Source organism: Spermophilus citellus, assembly GCF_964194105.1.
Source record: "Spermophilus citellus genome assembly, chromosome: 17".
Lineage (NCBI taxonomy): Eukaryota > Metazoa > Chordata > Mammalia > Rodentia > Sciuridae > Spermophilus > Spermophilus citellus.
The window spans coordinates 66,963,008-66,987,407 of record NC_138199.1 but is presented as its reverse complement, the minus strand read 5'-3'; the positions used below and the strand labels follow the sequence as shown (position 1 = coordinate 66,987,407).

General features: G+C 38.4%; 1 protein-coding gene and 1 long non-coding RNA gene across 3 annotated transcripts; one reads left to right on the top strand and one right to left on the bottom strand.

The window, feature by feature from the left end:
* Positions 1–692: 692 nt before the first annotated feature.
* PRKAR1A (protein kinase cAMP-dependent type I regulatory subunit alpha) lies at positions 693–19,596 on the bottom strand. Of its 2 annotated transcripts, none has more exons than XM_081270670.1 (11): positions 19,458–19,596; positions 16,129–16,311; positions 10,376–10,546; positions 9,527–9,618; positions 9,279–9,340; positions 8,484–8,530; positions 7,525–7,683; positions 5,913–5,973; positions 4,689–4,810; positions 3,553–3,634; positions 693–3,139 (listed from the first exon to the last, which is right to left on the bottom strand). In XM_081270670.1, exons 2-11 carry the CDS (start codon positions 16,303–16,305, stop codon positions 2,967–2,969), a joined length of 1,146 nt encoding a protein of 381 aa, XP_081126796.1. In that variant the 5' UTR covers positions 16,306–16,311; positions 19,458–19,596; the 3' UTR covers positions 693–2,966. The 2 variants fall into 2 exon arrangements, with proteins under 2 accessions (XP_081126796.1, XP_081126797.1); XM_081270671.1 differs by lacking the exon at positions 19,458–19,596 and adding an exon at positions 19,051–19,378.
* LOC308635865 lies at positions 19,539–23,911 on the top strand. The gene is made up of 3 exons (XR_014019285.1): positions 19,539–19,662; positions 20,217–20,311; positions 23,383–23,911. It is a non-coding gene; the product is annotated as an uncharacterized lncRNA (long non-coding RNA).
* Positions 23,912–24,400: the final 489 nt, after the last annotated feature.

Genomic DNA, 24,400 nt, shown 5'->3' with positions numbered 1-24,400 from the left:
CCAAGTTCCTGAGTGTGTTAGCTAGAAAAAGTTCTTCTAGGGTCTGAGGTTGTGGCTCAGCAGTAGAGTGCTCGCCTAGCACGTGCGAGGCCCTGGGTTCGATCCTCAGCACCATTTTGTTTAAAAAAATCATAATAAAAATAAACTGTTGGGTATCATTAGAATATTATAACATATAAAATAAAGGTATTAAAAAAAGTTCTTCTAGCACATCTCCAGCTTCACAGGATGTGAAGAGATAAGCACATTATACTAGTAAGTACAACTTAATCACCTCACTCCTCAAAAATCTAAGCTATAAGACTTTCTATAAAAACATCTCTAAGCAACTGCATATCTTAAATACAAACCAAAGATATGGTAATCCAGAAATGGTATTTCCCCCTTAGGTATGGGAAAGTTCTAAGGCCACAAAACTGATACTATCTTCAATAAACAGGAAATTTTTGATTGAATCTTTTCCTTCCATAACTTGGTGGGTAAATCTGTTACTTATCTGCTACCCTTTAAGCAAAGTTGAGATCCATTCTTTGATAGTCAAACTGAATTGGAAAGCTTGGAAAATAAACATGTTACTCTTTAAAAATAAAGATCCCATAATTCACTTCCCCTTCTCATTCTCACCCACCAGAAACGGAGACTCCGGGGAAGGGACAGAGGAAGAAAAAAAGGAGAAAGTGAAGAAAAACTGATTCATTTAAGAATTTAAATTATTTAATCTCTTTTTATTACTTGACCTACTGTTAAGACAATCTATAACAAAAAGAATAGCATATATTAGCACACACAGTATCATCAGACAGGTAACCAGGAAGCAATACGAAATGGTCCTTTGGCCATCTATACTTCTAGAGCAGTAGATCTCATAAATTCACTCACCAAATCCAGAAATAATGATTCCTAAAACCCTGAATATCAACTGCAACAAAATTATGCCAACTGTGATTTCTCACATACACTTAGATTGCACGAAGATAAAGCTTTAAAAATGAAAATTTTTCAATTCAGACTTATCTTAAAATGTCTAAGATCAAAAACTACAAAAGGGAGTAAACAGCAAGCCAAATGATTTGAGTAAAACTCACTTAGCAGTATCCATACCTAAATATACATGAACATGATTATGTACATATAAGAAACTGATTTTATGGCATTCTACATAATTCATTTAAGTACATTTTGGGCTTTTAAACAAAGATCAAAATCAAGCTTAAAGCTAATAAGAACATAATTTTTATTTTTAGTTTTTTAAGTATAAAAAAGATAGCTAAACATAAAGTACAGAGCAGAAAACCTTCATTTAATACAGATTTTTGGAAATTAAAAAATTTGTAACAAGGTGGCTTTCTATCCCACACTAACAAGTAAATAAAATTTCTTTCCCAGATTTATATTCCAAAGTTAGTAACAACCTAAAATCTGCAAAAAAAAAAAAAAAAAAAAAAAAAAAAAAAAATCAATCATGTCCAATTTAAATTACCTGGGAAAAGGTAGGTGAAAGGATTATTAATCAAAATCAGTTGCACACAGATGGAAAACTGCTTGCAGTCACTCCCAAATATTACCCTACAATATACATAAATCACAATGAAAATAAAAGTGCCTACATTACAGAACTGTGAAATTTTGTTTAAAAAAATCATAATAAAAATAAACTGTTGGGTATCATTGGAATATTATAACACATAAGGCAGGAAAATACTGAGTTACAGGTAAGACTCAAAACACAAGTTGACTTAAAGTAAAAATAAAAGGCTGCCAGAGAAATACAGGACAGAAAAGCAGGTCTTCCAGCAAAATGGCCTTTTAGACACACATAGACATATCCCACCCCATCCCACCCCACCCAAAGTTCTAGCCAACATAAAAAGGAGGGGGGAAATGTGAAACCGAAGTGCAAAACTTATTCCTAAACCTCACGCCCCAATGAATTTAGTGGGGGAAAATTCTCGACACTGAAATCTGTCCACCTGGTTCTTCTCTTTAGCAACATCACTTCACATTTCTGTGTGACATTATTTCCACCTGTATTACTCTCAGCAAATCCAATCTCCTGGAATCAGAGTCTACTGAACATAGGAGATCATACTGGAGTCAAATGAAGAACACGTATTAACCAAAAACTCTTAACAACTGAAAGTGTAGACCTCAAATTCTTATTTTCAATTCAGCATCTGATGTCAGTATTTGGCACTAGCTGGATAAATAAAATCTGTGAGCTGAGGCAGATGTAGTTAAATCATAACCCAATATTTGTAGTCTATGGTTTGGTTTCAAACTTAAAAGGCTGGTATAGATAGCCACACCTAAAAGTATTTCAGAGTTGGAAAAGAAACAGTAACAGGACACAAACAAAACCAGGCAAATTAGCTTGGCAAACAAAAATTCAGGTTAAGGGTGGGGGTCTGAACCAACTGTATCCATCTGATAATTAGCAAAAATGGGCATTTTTTTCACCTTAAACTAGTTTTAATTACAGGCAGATGTCTTTCTACACTACTAAGATTTTTCTATATCCATTTTTCCTAATCCTTACAGCTTAATGAGAAACCATTTATTCTATAAAGAAATATAGCATATATGGCCACAGTCTAAATATGCTTGACTGGAAAATTATGTCACAAAAAAATCTTGCACTGTTACATCATTACTCTATGGTAATTCATTGGTGCTGGGATCTGCCCTCACCAAAAGGCATGGCACTCACTGCCCAGTTTGAACACTAACACTGCACAGAGAGAAGCAGTAACAGCAAAGTCCACAGAACTCTTTCTATTTATTTGTGTTCGAGCATTCACTTAATGCTCCAAATTGAGAACGGTGCAATAAAAGCAATTTTTAATATAAAGAGACAAGAAGCTGCAATGCCAGTGGCCACTTGGCGCTGCAAATAGGGAAAATTAAGCAGTCTGCGTGAGTGAAGCATGAATTGGGGAAAGGAGAAAGGGAGGCACAGGAGGCAGGTTTCAGACAGACAGTGACACGAAACTGTTGTACTGCTGGATGTTTCGTTTGAGAATATCTGAGCATGGGCCAAGGACACGTTCAAATCGAGGTCGATCCAGCTTCACACACTTCAAGGGGCCACGTGCAACCACTGTAGCAGCACGAGGACGATTCATCAGTAGTGCAATTTCACCTGGAAGACAGAAAAGAGAAGGATAAAAGCAGGTTAACTTCTACAGAAAAACAAAACAAAAAAATCCTTTAAAAAGTACATTAATTAAAACAAATTTTAAAAAAATGTTTAAAGTGCACTTCTGAGAAAGAAAACAAAGATTTTGTTTTCCATTCAATTAAAAGCAGACACACATCTGCACATTATATAGACACACACACACACACACACACATATACATACACACACACCAATAATAGGTATGGGACAATCAATTACTCAATTATTAACTGAGTAAAGAGCAAAATCTCACACTATTTCTCTGACAGGCAAAAGACTGCAATTTTAAAAGTTCAGGAGAAGAGAAGACAAAATTATGAAATACTACACGTCTCACTGAAAGGTAACTCTAATTGTGAAGGAATCCAACATACCAAAATAATCAGAAGGCCCCAATCTTCCCACTTCAACAAACTCTTCATTTTCTGACCGACGTTGCAGCACAGCAGCCGACCCCTATAATACAATCACCAAAAAGCTAAGCAAATACTTTCTAACCCAGAGTGGCATCTTAAATACCCTGTGCAACTTTAGCTATTTTGCAAAACAGAGGGGAGAAAAGGATTTGGAAATAATTCAACTCATCTGTGTTCATAAGGTAAAAGATGACTTAAAAGTCAGTCACCATATGAACTTTGATTTCTATTTAACCATTATCCCCTGCTCAGAGCAAGGTACTGATCAAACTAAAATACTTAGGAATTCAGACTCTGGCAAACTGTAGTTTCACAAACTGTAGACAGAAGGCCAAACCCAAACTCACTATTTTGTAAATAAGATTTTTTGGAATGCCACATCCACTCATTCACATTTCTAAGGCTGCTTTTGCACCATGACTACAGAGCTGAGCCTTTGAATCTGCTATTTGGATCTGTCTAGCAGGCAAGATTAACTGCTATATATTTTCCAGATTGTAAAGATATAAAACATATAAACTTTCGGAATTTAAATAATTACCTTTGATCCTTCTTTGTCAAATAGCCCAAACACTTGCATTTTAACAAGAACCACCCAGAGTTTTCAATTTGTTTTGCTAACTGTTGTAAGTTTTCAGTTTTTTATTTTTTGGGGTTTTCTTGGCTTGCATGGTAAAGAACAATTTGAGTAACCCTGGATTTGGCCACTCGAGTCTTGGGCCTTTCTAGAATTTTCCGACTCAAACTCTTAAAATGTAGTGGCCTTAAACAGAAATCAAACAACTGCATTCCAAATAAAAATTAAAAAATAATTTTTAAAAAATGATCTTCACCCTGGGCTAGTTAGGCCTCGCAAACCACAATGAAACCATATACTACTTTATTTTTTGCAGTGCTGGGGATAGAACCCAGGGTCTCAGTCTCATAGATACTAGGCAAGCACTCTACCACTGAGCTAATCTCAAGCCCCAAAAGATAATTTTTAAATAAAACTATCTGGTATTCTTAAAATCCAAAGGATAAACAAGAATTAATCCTCAGTTTCCCCTTTATGGCATACAACTTGGTAAGGAATCAAATGCAGAGTTCTTTACCTCTAAGATAATGAAGAACTCATCTCCTGGTTCTCCCTGCACCACAATCTTCTGTCCATCTTCAAACTGGACTGGTTCCAGTGCATCAGCTACAGTGAGACGTTCCCATTTGTCCAAAGACTCTGAAAGACAAGAATCAAAAAAATTCTACATTATTTGGTATTGCTAAATTTTTTAAAACAAAAACCAAGTGTACAGATATTCAAGCAAATATCCATGCCCATTCAACACCCCAGCAGTGTTTCAGATTAAACATGACAATGGCACATATCTTCAATTGCCTCTAGTCTCAGCAGGATTCTCATATACCTGCATATGACTCTTAGATTCTTACTTTTGTAATCAGATTAATTTATATCAACACTGTATCAAATGGCAAAGGAATAAGAAAAATGTGATCAGAAAGCAGTCCTTCATACTGCCATCAATGCAAATCAAACTTTCAATAGCAGTACCCAAATGTTTCACTATGCATAATTTTCCAAATTCAAATAACTTATCCATTAATTTTCCAAAGTTCAAACAACTTAACAGTTGAATTTGTTTATGAAACCAACAAAGGGAGCCAGAAAATAACTTTTGCTCCTAAAGGTCAAACCAATATCCAAGATAAGAAGTAATATAATTATTTTAGAGGTCAAATAAGGAGGGAAAAAAGGCAAATCCCTATAACAAAACAATGGCAAAGTCACCATTGCCTTTCCTAAAGAATAGGGTCTAACATCTCCCAGTCCACATAACAAAACTCAGGTAATATCTCCAGTTAATTTGCTTTACTCTAAATTTCAAATCTGTCATGTTTTCAGAGGATACCAACAAATGATACCTCATATTTCCACAAAACAAATGCCTTCTTAGAAGTACATTCCAGAACCAATAAGCTCAATAACAAAATAAGAAGGAAGTCAGAGTGGGAATAACTAAATGTTCACATTCAGAAGGAGGACACCTTCAGCTTTTTTAGTTAGGAGGAAAGAGCCACATCCTTATTTTCAGAAAGCTTTTCCCACGTCCGATCATTTCTAATAAAGGAGTTTGTCATACATTAGCAAATTCAACACACATTAGACTTTAATTTAGTCAAATCTTTGACACAAATAAAAATCTCATGTGCTTTCCCTTTCTGCTAGTAAAAAAAACATGAGTTAACTAGATTACTTTTTCTGAAATGTAATAGGTTCTGCTAAATATCTGACAGTACTCCATGCAATTTTAAAAACTCACCTAAAATAGACACTTTACTAAGGAACTCCTCATACATCTTTCGCTTTCTCAGTGTGCTTCCCTAAAAAAAAAAAAAAAAGAAAAGAAAGAAAGAAAGAAAACGGAGTCATATCCCAAAAACATGAAGTCATCACACAATGTTGTAGAATAATATTGTTTAAAATATACTAAAAAGAAAAAAAAAAGCTTGCAGCAGTTGCCTCTTGATTTATGATCATTTCTCTGCATGCTGAAAACAGTAAGTGTTCAGTTACATTAAAAAGCTCAAAAAGCTCTTCATAGCTTGCTCCTAAAAGCCACAGGAGATACACAGCACCACTAAGTAATGAAATGTCAAGTAAGCAAAAGCTCAGCTCTCCAAAAAACAACCAAGTGATATGAAAAACTGTATCTGACTACACTCCCAGCCCAGAATCCTTCCCCACAGCTCCAATCTTGTAAACTGTGTTATTTATAGACCAAAAATGAGAGAATGTCCCATAGCCCCAAATCAAGTTGTCTTATCTTAAAATTTGTTAAATATATCTGGAGGAAAGAGGAAAGGAAACACACTGTCCTTTATAACAAATTTTCCTAACGAGGTCAATTGCCTCAGTCCCACAACCCCCACCTATCAAAAAACATACATCTGCACACACACACACACACACACACATATATATCTACATATACACACAGTCTGTCCCTCCATGTTATCCACAGGTACTGAACCCAGAAATCCAACAAACTACAGATCCAACAAAAAACAGAATTATTTCTTGTCAATATTCCCTAAACAATACAGTATAACAACTACTCACACAGCTTTTATTTTGCATTAGGTATTATCTCTAATCAAGAGATGACTTAAGAGTGTATACAGGGTGTGCATGTTTTATGCAAACACTATGCCATTTTATAAAAAGGTACTTGAGTATTCGTCAATTCTGGTATCCACAGCATGAAAATAGAAACACAAAGTATATTTCAAAGTACATGAACATATCCCAAACATACAAAAAAATTTCAAAGTACACAAGACTGCAAACTTTCAAATGGCCAGATGAACACTACAGAAATTTAAGAAAACTATTTAGAACAGCCAATGCTATTAGCTGGGACTTAACCACCAAAACTACTCTACAAACTTATCACAAGTTCTCAAAAACTCATTAACTGTATCAGCAGACTGTCCCAATGGTTTTATTACTTTGTTCTCTCCAAGAGGAGACATGTCACATGCATTTCTGATAACCAACTTTCAGTTTAGAGAAGCTACTTATTTCTGAATGGCCTAATTTTATGCATTTCAAAGCAGCCAATCTATGGTGGGCAAGATCAGGTAAATCAAGAAGCATCTGTTGGCAAATGGGCAGATTTCTAAATATGAGAAGACCATTATATATACATCACATTCTGATTCCCATGTGATTTCTGGCCTTAATTTATTTTTGTTCTAAAAAATCACTGCCTCAAAAGGCATAATGAGTGATGCTAAACTGGGATTAATACAAAACATTCAATCATTAAAAGAAAAGAACATCTCATTTTTAACTTTGTGACATTATGCAAACATTAGTTAGTTACATAGATCAGAATTCTAAATCACACTCCAAAAACCATCATTTCTTACCATAAGGATTCTTCTATAGCTGTCTCGGTCAATACCCCAGAGTTTCACATTTGTCTTTGCTTTGACAGTGGCTGCTCTAGGTGTTCCATAAATCAAAGCAAGTTCTCCAAAGCTCCCTCCTTCACCAACACTGGTTGCCCATTCATTGTTGACATAGACCTAAAATGCAAATAACTATTAAGTTTTCTCTTTATATAGATACAAACATGTTAAAACTTTTAGACCTTTTTAAAAGGTCAGAATCCCGAATTTATTTTTAAAACAGAATATTTTATTTCTCAGAACACAGCACAGCAAAATAGATGATCTCTGACAACGAGTTAAATGAGCTACTATGTGGTATGAAAAAGATATTCCATAGAGATGATGATGAAATAAGGTCAGTCAAGCATTAATACCAATGACACACGTTTACTAAGTACTAGGCTGAGCACTGCATTAAGCATTTAACTTCTATTAAGTCACTGAATTTTCTAATAAAACTACAAGGTTTGATGCTTTTTTTATTGCTATTTCATTTATAAAGAAAACTTATAGAATTAAGAAAGCTGTGTTAAGTTTTAAAGCTAATGGCTAGGTTTAGACTCCTTTACATCCGTCTACCCTTCCACAGCATGCACAAACTTATTAATCACTAACCCAGAAGTCAGGAACTGCATATCTAGTCAGAAAAATTACCCTTAAAGATACTGTATCAGGGATAGAGCTCAGTGACAGAGCACTTGCCTAGCACATGAGGCATTGGGTTGTATCCTTAGAATGGCATACAAAAATAAGTAAATAAAATAAGAGCATATTAAAAAAAAAAGTTACTGTGTCAAAAAATACTTGGTAAAAGGTAATAGAATATAATACACAATACAAGCCCTTGAGAAACACTATGCTTAGTGCTTAGAAGTAATAATACAAGATCATTAAGGTAAGATTATCAACATAGTTTTGCCATTATTAAATCTTACATCCATCTCTCCTTGATCAATCACATAGAAATTATCCCCTTCATCGCCTAAAAGAGAGTAAAAGATTCAGAATCATATCCCAAATTTAAAAAAACGATCAAATTAATATAAAATAAACTCATTTTATAATGAGGCTATAAAAACAGTATGTTAAATTTAACACGATCTTTAAGAAAAAAAATTCAGCAACAGAAGCCATAAAATTAAAAGTCATAGAACTGATCAATTTTGTTTAGTCTAATCTTATGGTAAAGAATACCTTATAAAAAGGTAACTAGAGAAAGCCACATATGTGTACAAAGTTATTAACTTTTATGTTAGCTATAATATCACAAGAAACAACACAAATAGTTAACAGAACATATCAAGACTGTCATGAAACGGGAAAATATATGGTTTATGAAGACCCATGAAACTATTAAGAATAAATAAAAATATAAGTGGTTTTGTTCCATTTTTTACTATAAAAGTGCCTAATAATCAGCATAAAGGACATAGGAGATATATATATTGTTCTAAAGTTCCATGACATTCAAAATAAAACAGCATTTCCTTTAACAATTATTATAAATAAAATTATACCTGAAATATTAATGCCTTAGAGAAAGCTTTCTGTTTAGCTTAAATTTTTATCAAAAAAAGGGAAGAAAAAGGATAAAGAATAATCTAACAATATAACAGGGGGAAATGGTGGGCACAAAGAGGGAAACAAACTCAAAATAAACAAAACCAATTCTCCAGTCTCTCCTATCCTCCCATAACCATACTGCATGTCACAAAAACAGCAGTCCTTACCTTGCTGAATAACAGTCTCTCCAGCAATAAAAGAGACTGGAAACATGGCATCAAAAATATCACTGCAAGAGAGAGAAGTCCTAGTGTAAGATTTCACAGGTCTCTTCCGTGATTTCCAATGTTAACTTTAGAATTAAAGCTTCCAGATTTTCAGCCCTGATTGTCATTTGGCCTTAAAACTTGCAATGATAAGAGTTTGAGATAAATGACATAGTGAAAAAATATTCTAACAAAGAAGATATACCTACCTTCTCTCATTATCATCAAGATGTGAAAACAGCACATTCTTTTCAATGGCTTTAGCTAAAGCAGCCATTGTCTTATAATCTTTTGGTATAACCTAGAAAAGAGTCAAAGGACAAATAACAATTCCATAAACAAAAAAACACTTAATGTTTGCAACTTACATTTCAATTAAATGTCAAGCCACGTTAGACTATTTAAACAAGACAGTTTTGAGTTAAATATTTTCACTGTGGGCACATTCTTACTATCTTTGATTCACAAAGTTCTCAACAAATATTGACTATTTAATCCCCTTGCCTACAGCCAGGCTTGGATTTAAAAGCCAGTACTTGGTTCCTAGTTAAAAACTAAACAAACCAAAATTACCTTGACCGAGGTCATTATTCTAAGACAAAACTAAGTATCCTATAACAATCATTGTGTTTCACAAGGCCCAAGCACATGCAATTGTTCCCACTGGAGACTAATAGCATAATTCAAAATGGCTGGCTGTGAGAAGGAAAAGATTAGGACAAATGAAGCTTGTTGGATACAAGGTTAAAAGCTACAACATGAATTATAGAGTATCAGAAAACTGAGAACATGATTCAAGAGAAAAAGGAATACCTCTTGATTCGACTGCAAAACAACTGCATGGAAATGACCAACCCCCAAATGTAATTATTCCTTGGGTTATATCACTGGTTATTTCCTTTGACAGCAGGCTATTATAGAAACCTGTTCTCTGGTACCAAGTAACTGTATTTTTGTAATTAACTATTTGCAAATGTACATTCGCGCATCAAAGGAAACTAGATGACCACCAAGTGGACCCCCAAAACATTTCCCTAATGTTTAGACATCAAAACTACCTTTCTAACATAAGACGCAGCATCTTCCTCTGTGTAGACTTCAGCACTGATAGCCCCACGTCGCCGCCGACCTTTAACCACTGGATTGGGGGGAGGAGGAGAGATTTCTTCCTCCCTTGAGTCTGTGCGGGTGCCTGCTTTCTGCAGATTCTGAATCTGTTTTGCCTCCTCCTGAAAGAAATGAGGGTTTATAAAATGAGACACTTCAGCATATAAAGTTGGTATTCTTATAATCCAGTGTCAGTCCATCTCAGGGACATCAAGTCTCTCTTTTTTTTTTTTTTTTTTAATTGTTGGTCGTTCAAAACATTACATAGTTCTTAATATATATTTCACAGTTTGATTCAAGTGGGTTATGAACTCCCATTTTTACCCCGTATACAGATTGCTGTATCACATCAGTTACATTTCCATTGATTTACATATTGCCATTCTAGTGACTGATGTATTCTGCTGTCTATCCTATTCTCTACTATCGCCCTTCCCCTCCCCTCCCCTCCCCTCCCCTTTTCTCTCTCTACCCCCTCTACTGTAAATCATTTCTTCCACTTGGATTATTTTTCTCTTACCCCTCCTTTCCTCTTATATGTAATTTTGTATAACCCTGAGGATCACCTTCCATTTCCATGCGATTTCCCTTCTCACTCCCTTTCCCTCCCACCTCTCGTCCCTGTTTAATGTTAATCTTCTTCTCAAGCTCTTCGTCCCTACCCTGTCCTTGGTTACTCCCCTTATATCAAAGCAGTCATTTGGCATTTGTTTTTTAAGGATTGGCTAGCTTCACTTAGCATAATCTGCTCTAATGCCATCCATTTCCCTCCAAATTCTATGATTTTGTCATTTTTTAAAGCAGAGTAATACTCCATTGTGTATAAATGCCACATTTTTTTTATCCATTCATCTATTGAAGGGCATCTAGGTTGGTTCCACAATCTTGCTATCGTGAATTGTGCTGCTATGAACATCGATGTAGCAGTGTCCCTGTAGCATGCTCTTATTAGGTCTTTAGGGAATAGACCGAGAAGGGGAATAGCTGGGTCAAATGGTGGTTCCATTCCCAGCTTTCCAAGAAATCTCCATACTGCTTTCCAAATTGGCTGCACCAATTTGCAGTCCCACCAACAATGAACAAGTGTACCCTTTTCCCCGCATCCTCTCCAGCACTTGTTGTTGTCGGACTTCATAATGGCTGCCAATCTTACTGGAGTAAGATGGTATCTTAGGGCGGTTTTGATTTGCATTTCTCTGACTGCTAGTGATGGTGAGCATTTTTTCATGTACTTATTGATTGATTGTATGTCCTCCTCTGAGAAGTGTCTGTTCAGGTCCTTGGCCCATCAAGTCTCTTCTTGTACCAATGTAAATTAAGGGGAAATGGTCAATTCCAAATAGGAAAAAAACAAAGTTTAAAAAGAAAAACTTTCCACAGACTGTTTCTCAGATGATAATAGATGGCATGCTTTATTAATGGACAAAAGCCATATGTTCAAGGACATACAGAAGTAAAAAATTAGATCTCCATTATAATAATGTATTGAGATTACTGACTCATGATGAACATAATAAAAGCAATGTATCAGAAAACAAAATCCTGGGAATTAGGCTTTTTGTTTTCTTCTGCAAAAAAAACAGTAAGAAATAACTTCCCCTTTCCAAGCATGTTATCCAGTAACAATAATTCTGGTTCACCAAAGTAACCCAAGAATGTCTAGACTACTATTTCATTAATTCTGCATTTTCTGGATCTGCCATACCACATCCTATACAAAGCAATGGGATACACAAACCAACTGGAGAGGGTCCTGAGCCTGCAGAATTCACATCTAGCCTGGGTCCCAAATATAAACAAATAATGAGAGGGTTGTGATGGTAACAAGAATTTAAATAAGAACCAGCCCAGTGATACTTCTCCAGCAGAGCTAGAAGCACTCTTTATTAGCAGGGTTTATATTTGATTATCTGCTTGTAAAAACTACTTATTGAACCAATTCATATAAAAACTGAAATCAACAATTAAACGTTTTTTTTCAAATCTAGAACCTTAATAAGAAATTCCTCAGTAGAGAATTATTATGCCTGAAATAAGAGTAAAAGAATGTGTTATCTTCTACTTTCTCATTCATTTGACCCATTCTACATTGTTTTTCTAAACCATCTTAAAAATTCTAAAAGAACTTCGCATTTAATGATTACTGTAGGAAAAAAATTTGATTAAAAAAATCCATTTTTGTTGTTGTTGCTATTGTTTTTTGTTGTTTTTGTGCACAGTCCTCACCCAAATGTTCGAATCGAGATAAATACAAGAATCCTAAATATGCAGCAAGCAAAATCTAGAACCATATCCATGAAGGGGTTAGTAGTGTTCATTTCTATTAGTAGAGCCATGTCTGTTTTTTATAGCAAAATTTTATCCTTATCTTCTCACTTCTTGGATTTTCTAATTTTCAGAGAGAAAAAAACAATATTTTTGTTCATAATTATAAATATATTTACCTTTTGACTCAGCAATCTAGTAATTCTGCTTCCAGAAATTTATTCTAAGATATACACATGTGAAAAAATGATACATACATTATTTAATTAGTTTTTTTAAGAGTAAAACACTGGAAACAACCAAAATAGTTATCACCAGGGATGAGTAAACATAATAGCCAGACAGTGGCTCATTCCACATGTGTTGGAAAAGATGTTCCTTTCATGTGTAAATTTGTCTATAAATGCCATATATTACCTCCAGAACACTGGCCACACCCAAGAAAGGCAATGGTGTGGGAAGGAGACCTCTTATTGCTGTGCCTTTTTATTGTGAACTGCATGTGAACATGAGACCTATTTATGTATTTTTTAGAAACCTCACTTCATTTTCATTCTGGAACTTCCAGTGACTAATAAGGCTTTCCTATTCCATATCAACATAGAACTATGAAACTCAGGTCCCAAGTGTAAAGAGTATAAATGAAAACATAAATTCAACTTCCCAAAATCTGTCATTGACATTATACAAAAGTTTAATGAGAAAATTCACAAAGGACATCTTATTAGGACTGTATCCTACTTAAATAAATTTAATTCTGAAGTAACCAAAAACAATTTGATTTTAATACTGACTTGCATTCTAGTGAACTATAAAACAGCAATCTGAATATAACCTATTTTGTTTGACAAGTCAGAGCCGTTACTGGAATCATCAATTTCTAGCATGTACTGTGATACAATTTTATATCCTTACCCTTGCTGTTATTCACAGCTTGTTAGTTCTTTAGCTTATTAAAACAAAAAATAAAAAACTCCCAGCCTACTTTCTGGTTAATCTTGTTGACTCTTCTGCATTATATTCTGCATTACGTTTTTAACTCCAACCACTTAATGTTTTCACAACTGTTTGTCTTCTCCCTGCCCTTGCCATTCTTCTCTGTAGATTAAGTAAACTTGCCACCCCACAGACTTGAGGCTTGGCCATATGACTTGCGTTAATCATGGAATGTAACTGGACATGCCATAGCATGCACGCTAATGTGGTTTGGCTCAGCCCACCTTGAGCTTCTGTCCCTTCTCTGCCTTGAGAACGGAATGCCCCATATAGTGACTGTTTCTTCCACTCAGCCCCAGAACAAAATACATGAAGCAGAGAAGACAAGACAGTCTGTGCCCAAAAGAGCTACACATGACCAATATATACAGTCTGTTGTAGTAAGCCACTGAAATTTGGGGATTTTATGTTCCTGCAGCAAAAGCTGACCACTACACTGCATGATCACAACCAAGTTTTACCAGCTGTCTCTATAAAATGGTAATGCTCATATATATCACACATTTGCGATAATGAATATTTATGTATATAAAATGTTTCACACAGTATCTGGCACACAGGAGGCCCTCAAAAGGCAATAGTTTAATTCCTCTTATCAACAAGACAGGGAAGTTCTATAATAAATACAAACATGAAAGAGAACTCAAATTCCAGACAATAGTCTGAATTAAAACGAAGAAGCTTTCAACAGGCCCAAACTGTGGGAGTTTTTTGGTACATTTCTTATGGAAGAGCTGGAAGATTCCAGAAACATAACTCCTGGGTAACTGGGAAGGAGGTGAAGAGAATGTGACTAGTATTTTAAGACATAAAAATTAACATGATATATGGAACAATGGACTATTAAAAAGTGGAAAATCTAGGTACTTGAAAGTCTAGGAAAATATATTTAACCCTGGGTAAAAGAGTGCATGTTAGTCAAAGACCCTTGAGTTACAGGAAGAAAAGTGTTAAAATGTAACTTTTATTAGATTTTTTTTAAAGACCAATACATGGTAAAGCTAAAAATCCCATTTGTAAAGAAAGTACCCTAATAATTACTTCTTTCTTCCTTCCACCTTGATTAGTCCTTAAAGAGTCCTGTGTTAATACAGGCTTTGTACCTAGCACCACACATTCAACACTCCCTAAAAAAAGATACACACTTAATGTCTCACTAACTTAATCCCCTCATTTCATGATTTCTATTGATGTCCAAAGAAGAGGGATCGCCTTACAGTGACCCATTTCAGAACCAGATCTCCAGGAACGCACTTGATTTCAAAACAGGGAACATTTGTGACCTGGCTCCACAGTAGTTTCATTATTTGGAAATTTCTCTTTTTTAATAAGAGCAAACCAGAATTTCTATTACAATTTCAAGATAGCAGGGCTACATTCATAGTGACTGGTTAATAGTTGTGTTTTGTTTTTAATTATTCTAATCATGGTATTAAACATCAACCTGTTAGTTTTTAAGGAGTGTAGAAAATACTTGTTTACTGAACTACCCAAATATGTTTTAAATCTTGAAACATGAATTACACTGGTAAAAAATGGCCCAAACAAATAAGGCAGATATTTCTATTATACAATTAAGTAATTATATATATATTTAAAAAATCACAATTGATTCATGACCATTATGAACCACTTCAAAACTTCAATATGCATAAGAAAACCTGTAAATTTATCCCAAAGTTAAAAATGCAAATCAAATAAAATACTCAAAACATTTGGTAATACAGACTTTTTTTCATTCATCATCTTGAAGAAGGTGAACTGAAGTACTGTCCTTGATGCAAAATTATTTTGATAAAAGCATCTATCATATACATAGGTCACAATAACATACACACAAGAGTAAATAACCAAGAAATAACTAGAATATTTTTTCCAGAAAAAGAAGTCCTAATCAAAACTATAAAGGAATAAACTTTTGACAACCTTCCATCTTGTATCTGCATTCTAGTTAATTCATCCAACATATACTCTATAGTAAACCAAACCATTAATTTAGAATTTCTGATATATCTATCACAAACTAGACTCAATCAATTTATTACCTGAGTTCTAAAATGTGGGGTAAGGTTTATTAAGGTTACCTGCTTTGCTGAAGAAAAATATTGACTGCCTTCGAGTACTTCAGAATTTCTCAAGTCATAATAATTGCTGTACTAAAGATTGGTTCTTTACAGTCAGAACTACTAATTACACCAGGTTACAAGGAACTAAGTTTGGAAATCCTTTACTATTCAAATAAACAGCAAAAGATTCATTTTCTGATTAAACTCTACCAGTTACGAATTTAAAACTTACTACAAATGTCTTCACTGCATTTCTTAATTTTAGACTTATTCGGTCAAACTTCCTTTTCTTCCAAAAGGTACAAATGAGCAACATTCTTAAGCATTATAACATTTAACATTTATTAGACTTATCATAGCATCTCCCATATTTTTACCTTCTCCAATTTCTCAAAGTATTCCCTAAGGAATGCCATGGGTCTCTCAGGTCGAGCAGTACACAACTGCACAATAGAATCCTTGAGCAGCGCCTGAATGTTGTGCTTCTGCACGTAGAGTTCACATTCCCGGAGACTGCGCTCCTCCTCACTGGCAGTAGTACTACCAGACGCCATGATTCTCTGCAACAAAAAGCACACATATGCTTGGGTAAACTATGAAGCACAAACACCAGGTTGGCCTTTGATTTATTAAATCCATTAGGCAACTGATTTGATTCATGGAAACTTTTTCTCCTCACTAGATTGTTTTTAAACAGGGACTAGGGTACAAAATATGTACAGAATTTGCATTCTTCCAAATAAGTATTTCATTTAGTTGCTGCTGTAGTATCTGGGCTCTATAGGCCACAATGAAAGGCAATATTCTCAAGCTCCCTGGAGTGGGTATGAGCCACTAACCCCTGCAGAGGCAGGCTGCTGAGAAGCCAGTCCCTTCAGGGAATTTCATTCAGTTCTCTCCCTGCAAAGAAATCATGATGACGTGGGAAATGTGTAAATGGTAAACAGGACAGAGAATTACAAGGGCACTGCTGACATTACAAGCTGACAAGAGTTAGCTGTAAGTGAAAACAAGGAAGCACAATAAAGAACATCTGATAATGTCTTTATGGTAGCTCCCATCTAGTTCCTATCCCATGGAGAAATGTCCTGATGTCACACAGCAAACCACTAGAGGGAAGGATCTGATTAACTATTAGTGTAATCAAAATTTTTTAAAACACAGAAGAAACCTCAGTTAGATTTTAAAAGCAGTCTTTCATTATAGAATATTTTCCCAGATTCCAGTCCTATATAATATATTTAGCAGTGGTAAAAAGGGGGAAATCCTTCGTTGGGGGGTGGAAAATTCTCACCAAGTATACTATAAAAAGTTTGGACAAAAAATTGTCAAAACGTTTTATTTATCTGAATAAAAAATATAAAAACAGTTAAGTTTTTCAAGCTTACATGATGATTCAATATATAAACTGCATTTAATGGATTTCAGAGGACTCAATCTGCCTTGATGTGAAGAAAATAGAAATATAATAATGACTAGGTAACCTTACCCTAGAATTAAAAACAGTAATTTAACAGTGTCATTCACACAGTTTTCCCTCCAACTACTAATCATGAAGCAATTAAGACTGTTCCCCTCCACTCTGCAACTAAATACAATACTAATCAAACTTTTCAAATTATAATGCACACAAAACAACCAAGATAAAACTATAAGTTTAAAAGAAATACCAGAGGAAGAGCTATTCTCAAGTAACAGTGTTACTCATTTTGTTTTGACAACTTATGTGATAAGTCATTACAAGTAGACTAATTAACAGACCATGAGAAAGTTTGTGGCTCCATGACAAGCATACAGCTTAGAAGCCATGGGGAAAGAATCATGCTGCTACTTCAGAAATAAACACATAAAAAATGTTTACTTACTATAGAATATATTTATACTGGCTACTTTTCCAGATCAAGTAATCATAAGAGTGGAAAATCCACTTCAGTAGAATTGTCTGCTTTTCAAATGATATTGAAGAACAATAATAAATCAGATCTTTTACATTTCAAAGTGGTCTTCAGTCATATTAATACACACATTCAAGTCAACAGAGAAATCCTTCTTAGACCTGGTAAAAACGACAGAATTGTGCCTAGAAAGTGAAAGTGTCTTTGTTTGAAACAAATTAATGTTTATCACAAAGACCAAAAGGAAGAATCTGATGACGGATAGTACGTGAACAAAACTGACCCAACACTAATACAGTGGCCCTGTGACCTCCGAATACCCAAATTCCAAGGCCTTTTAACATATTTCGTCGACTATACCTGGATTAATTCTGTCTTTGTACTTATTTATCCAAGAGTCCAGGAACTTAGTTTCTTCCCTTCCCCAAAAATTATTTAACCATTTAAAACTGTCAAGAACCTCACAGCTGTTCACAAGAAAATACTCAGATTCTCTCTTTAGGAAAGTGGACTGTGATAAGATTCTGTTTCGGAAGGATCACATGTAAGCAGAGGCTGTTCCCCACTCCGGGCAGCCCGGAGGCTGCCAGGGAATACCTCCTTGGGGTCATCTCGAGGAACCGTGGGCTGGCTTTTCCCTGCTGGCTCGGGAACCCCTGCGGGACATAGGCCCTGGCTGCAGGAGTTAACAGGCACCGCGCATTTTCGAGAGGACGGCAAAGTGCCCTTCAATCCCTCAGGCCACGGTCATGACCACACAACGAAGGGAGTCGACCCCCATCCTGGGCCGGTGGGAAGGCCTCCGCGATGGCGAGGAGGCCTGGGGTGGGAGGATCGGGGAAGGAAAGGCAGTGACAGGGACAAAGGGAAGCTGAGGAGCCAGACCCAGATCGCCGTGCGGGGGCGGGGGGATGACAGCCCCGCGGAGGAGAGGGAAACGGATCGCTGGAAACGGCTACAGGGGAAGGGTGGACACGAGAATTCCTGCCGGGCCTCGAGATCGGCCGAAACCGGCGGGGAAAACGACGGCGGATTCCGGTAAACCCGAGCTGTTGTCCTTCAGGAAATGGGGGAGGGCGAGCGAGAAGGCCGCGGCGCGCGGGGGCGGGGACGGCAGGGCCGCCGAGTACCAGGGCCGCGGACGGGCGCGGCGGGAGGGCAGCGGCTGGACGCCCCGCACGCAGCGGACACCGGGCCGCCTGGGGCCTCGCGGGTGCAGAACAGGGGCCGGGGGCGCGGCCTGAGGCCGGCCGGGAGGCGCCGGGGCTGGGGAGGGGCAGGGGGTGCGGCCGTCCCCCTGCAGGTCGCTCCCCGTGACGCCATCTTGGATCGGTCCCGCGACCCCAAACGCGCGGCGGGGCGACGAAGATCGCTGCGGCGGGGCCCCGGGCAGACGCCACTCACCTGGGACGCGCGGCGGCGGACGCGGAACTGTCGCTGCTAGACTACGGCGGTGCCCAGCTCCCTCAGTGCTACGCTCGTAGCCCAGCTCCACTCTGCGATAGCGGCTCGGCTGCGGCTCCACCGGAAACGACCGGCTGCAGCCAATCAGCACTCGGCTGCTGACGTCAATGCGCCTCGCTTTGGCCAGAACTGTCGCCTTGGCAACCTTAAAGGCGCAGAGGCCTCAGTGCCTCCCCCACTCTTCGTCGAAAAGCCCTAGCCCTTCGTCACCCTAGAATCTTCTCCTCCTGCCCTTCCTTCCACCTCATCTCGTCCCTGTGCGTAGACCTTTTTCACTCCCGACTCTGTACTCCCTCTCTCCGGCCTGGTTCGTCTTTCCTTCTTTTCGCCTGCCCCTCCCTCCTTACCTGTCCCTCTCGTAGGGTCTCGGGTCCTCTTTTTTCTTTCTTCTGCTCCTAGCTCCTCCACTCCGCCTTCCTGGGCTCCGCTTTCCTCTCCTCCGATCCTCTCTCCTCCCCACTCTCACTCCCGCTTCCTTCGACGCCTCTGCCTTTTCTCCCTCTCTACAACCCCTCCCCACGGCCGGCCCACGTGGGGCGTCTCGGATGACAGGTGGGCGACTCCGCCCCGGGCCCCAGCAGGGGGAGGGCGCTGGGCCGGGCCGGGAAGATTCCTGCCGTTTCCCGGCCCCGGAGGAGGCGGCGGCCCGGGCGGATTTGCAGCAGCTGCACCGCTGGCCCAGTGCGGGCGGATGCCCGGGATGCGCACTGAGGGCCGCGCATCCTGCGCCGGGCCTGCCCGCGCGGGGCTCGGGCTCGGGTCTGTCATCCGGTCCAGGAAATCTGAGCCCTGCCACGGCTCTGCTTGGCTCTGCTTGGCTCTGCCGTGGTCAGTGGGGGCCACACCGTCCCTCAGGGCCCGAGACTCGGGAAAAGACTTTGTCCGGGTCCAAGAGGAGGCCCTTGTCCTTATAGACCCTGAAACGCCCCCCACCCCGCCAGCCAGCGTGCCTGGCCCTCCACGGTGAGAGGTGCGGGGCCGGCGCAGCGACACAAACGCTGTGGCCGCAGCGAGCAATCTCAGCTGCCGGCAAAACCTGCACTCATTGGGGACCTTCAGAGAAACAGAGACTTCTTTATTCCTTAAGCCATTTTTTCCCCCATCAGAGTATCTGCCGGTGAATGAAGAAAAGGAAAGCCATTTTAGACATTTTAGACGTAAAGTCACCAAATGAATAAAGAAGCCCCTGGGGGACACATATGTAAGTGTTTGGGAGCTATTATATTCACCTGGTATGTAGGTCTAGGGATATGTGTGTAAAATACTTGATGGATTTAACACAATATCCAAAAGAAGTAAAATATCTCAATTTTATGTCCATTCTAGGTTGAGATATTTGCCTATAGTATGTTAAGTATTATTTAATTTCATCTTTTTAAAAAACTTTTTTTAATATAGCTGTTAGAAAATTTTGAATTACGTAGATGGCTTCCATGACGTCTTCTTCCTAAATCCCTCATGCTATAAGGGTCCTGCTTATTAGACTGTTTCTTTGATGTAGTTATGATTATTCCCTGCTTTCTGATAGTCATAGGAAGCATAGGCAATATCAGAAGGGCCTGAGAGGAGAGATTTGCTTCCTCCACTGACAACCAACATGTTGACGACTGGCTTTTCTCCAGGGATGAGTGGAATGGGGGATTAAAGACAGAGCTTCAGTCATATAGAATTTCACCCTTGTCAGTACAAAGAAGGACTGATCAACTGAACCCTCAGCTGGCAAGCAAGAGGGGAAATTTGATAGCATTGAGCAGACCCAGTCATGTTCTAGGAAGAAAACATTGCAGTCAGATAAATCTGAGTTTGTTTCAGGCTCTGCCATCTCCGGTAATTGACTTAATCTCCGTGAGCCTCAGTTTCCTCCGTTGTTAAAGGATAAACAAGGCTGTGTTAATTAAATAATAAGATAATAACAGCAAATAGGCAGGTAGCTCTTACCCTGTTTCAGGCACTGTTGTTAGTGCTTTAGACACACTAATTTAATTCTTGTAATAATTCTACAATTGAGGTGTTTTTATTATTTCTACAGGAAAAAAAATCAGGCAAAAAGTTAAGTAACATAACTCTGTCTTTAATTCCCCATTCCACTCATCCCTGGAGAAAGGCCAGTGGTCAACATGTTGGGGGTCAGTGAAGGAAGCAAATCTCTCCTCTCAGGCCCTTCTGATATTGCCTATGCCTCCTGTGACTATCAGAAAGCAGGGAATAATCATAACTACATCAAAGAAATAGTCTAATAAGCAAGACCCTTATAGCGTAAGGGATTTAGGCGCACAGCAAGTGTGGCTGAAACCCAGGCAGTGATCTTAAATCACTCTCCTTTATAGCATATATGGGATACATTTAATAAATGCTATTTTGCTTCTCACCTTTCTCCTTCCTAAAGAGCTACCCAAGCTACAAGGTTAAGTCTGAATGATCCTGTGTCCCACAATTCGTATTACCTTTCTAAGACACTTAGAAAAAGGAATCCAGCAACATGGTGACATTGAGCCCAGTGCTTGGAGTGACAGCTGCTTCCTTGCTAAGACCTGGCTATGTGTCCCCATTCAGCTGCACCCAGGCATCAGTCCAGCCATAGCCGTTTCCTGTGTCAGCCGCATTCAACCTTGTTCTACCTGCCAAATCCTCAGATGCTGGGGCTTTAGAAGACAGAAAGGGAAATGGGCCGTGGATAGCTGAGCCTGGGGAGAGTTCACTGAGACAGCTGTTCTGAAAAACTGAACAGCCCCAGTGCTTTCCAAATAGTGCAAATGTTCTTTCAGTGCCACCGCGCCGCTGTGAGAATACCGACTTGTAAATTACATTTCAGAAATGACAGTTGTAGTTTCTAACAGCCTCCCTTCCCCAGAGGCCTGCTGCCCTTGCCCTTCTTTGATCTGTGTCCTTGAGAAACTCGGTAAAATAAATGTCTAGGGTAGTGGGATAGTAAGTATATATTTAAAAAAAAAAATGTCATTGCCATTACAATGTTCGTGAGAACAACAGCAAAAAAAATAAAAAATAAAGTTAAAAGCAGTGATACATTTTAGAAGAAGAAGAGAGAGAGGAGGAAGAAGATAATCACTAAAATATAAAAGAAAGGAATACTTTGGAGGCCCATTACATTTCTTAGTGTTTCTTATGTTTAAAGTTTTCAATGGCTAAAAGGCAGATCCATGTATTCCAAATTTCCAAGGGGAATTTTTTAGACTATCACCACCTAATTGTGGTGTGCACTGATCTGAGTACTTATGCTTCCTAGGGGACCCAAAGCCGCAGTTTCAAACATAACCCAATTCCAGCAAATTGTGTTAGGGTTCAGAAAAATAGAAGCAGCAAGAAATGTATATAGAGAGATATTTATTTTAAGGAATTGGCTCACACAACTGTGGGAACTGGCAAGTCTAAAATCTGCAGGGCAGGTGCAAGGTAGGCCAGCAGGATAGACCCAAGAAAGAGCTGATGTTGCAGTCTCAAGTCCAAGATGGAGCTCCTTCTCCACAGGGAACCTCAGTCTTTAAAGATCTTCAACCAGAGTGAAGAGGCATGCCTACAATAGGGAAGTTCCATATTGCTTGACTCAAAGTCTAATAATTTGAATGTTAATAACATCTAAAAAATACTTCCACAGCAAAGACTGGTGTTTGAGGAAAAACTGGGTACCATGACCCAGCCAAGTTGACACAAAATTACCCATCGTCAGCATGTATCCGGTTATTTATTTGTATGAGTCTCTTCTAAAACGTTCTTCCTTTGAATATCAACCTCCTCTGCCTGTGCTGCTTTTAACCAATGCTAGTCCTCTGACAGTAGGTCACAAAGGAAGTCTTTTAAAAAGTAGTGATATACCTGTGTTGGGAGACTGAGGCAGGAGGATCGCAAGTTCAAACCCAGCCTTAGCAACTTAGCGAGGCCCTAAGCAACTTAGTAAGAACTTCTCTCAAAATAGAAAATAAAAAAGGATGAAGATGTTGCTAAGTGATTAAGTGGCACTGAGATCAATCCCAAAAAGAAAAGAAAAGAAAATAGTAATCACCCATGCAGTGTCTTGGATGGTAAACTGTTGAATAGGATCAAGAACTTTCTTTGTTTCTGTCAAAACAACAAAGTCAACAAATCTTGTTGATTTCTCCCTGTCTGCACTTTACTGCCCATGTATCTATAACTCTTCCAGGAATTCTTAATCTTTTTTTTCCTTCGAGGGAGGGTTAGTCATGGTCCCCTTTGAGAAGTTCATGAAAATTGTGGGCCTTCTCCAAATAGACATATACAAACATTTATTCACCTTAGGGGGATCACAGATGCTGAAACCCATTCATATGTGGCCTCCAGCTTCAGAATCCCTTAAAAATGGATCCTGATCATCAACAGCTACCAGGTGCCAGGGATGCAGAAATAAATAAGACATGGCCTCCATCTTCAAAGCTCCCAGCCTGAAGAGACCAGCAAGAACACAGGTGCTTTCAAGAGCGAGGCCAAACCATGAGGACAGGAGTTAGGCCAGACGTTGAAGAGGCATCTAACCCAGTCTTAGGAGGTGAGAGAAGGCTGCCAAAAAGAGGGTCCTGGAACATAATGGGGCCCAGTTTGTCCTGCCCGGTTTGTTAGGTAGGGGAAATTGACCATCAAAAGAAAGCATGGATTTTTGGAAAAATTTTTTTTTAGAATGGCCTATGGATAAGATGGAGGATGAAGTAAGTACTTGCTGGAGAGTAAACAGTGGCCTGCTGTATGCAGTGGCTTAGACCAGAGTCAGCACTTTTTTTTTTTTTTTCTATGAAGGGCTAAGTAGTAAATTAGGCTGGCAAGCCATTGGCCATAGTTGCAACTCCTCAACTTGGCCATCATAGCACAAAACCACGGACAACATATGGCTATGTTCTAATAAAAATGGATGAATGCTGAAAATTAAATGGATATAATTATTTTGAATCCACAGACTATTTTTGAGCAATTTTAGTTTTGCTTAAAAAAAATGACATTGGACAGAAAGTCCAGAGAATTCTCAGACACCCCCTTACCACCACTCCTTCATATATTCGTCTCCCTTTTTATTAATATCTTCCCTTAGAATGGTGCCTTTGTTACATTTCATGAGCCAATATTGATACATTGTTATTAACTGAAGTCCATAGTTTACATTAGTGTTCACTCCATGGGTTTTGGCATAATGTCATTTATACCCACGTTATGGTGACCTGTGGAAGAATTTTATAGCTGTAAATACCCCTGTGCTTCTGTTTGTGCTTCACGCTGTCCTGAGATTGATCTACTGTTGCCATACTTTGCCTCTTCCGCAATGTCATAT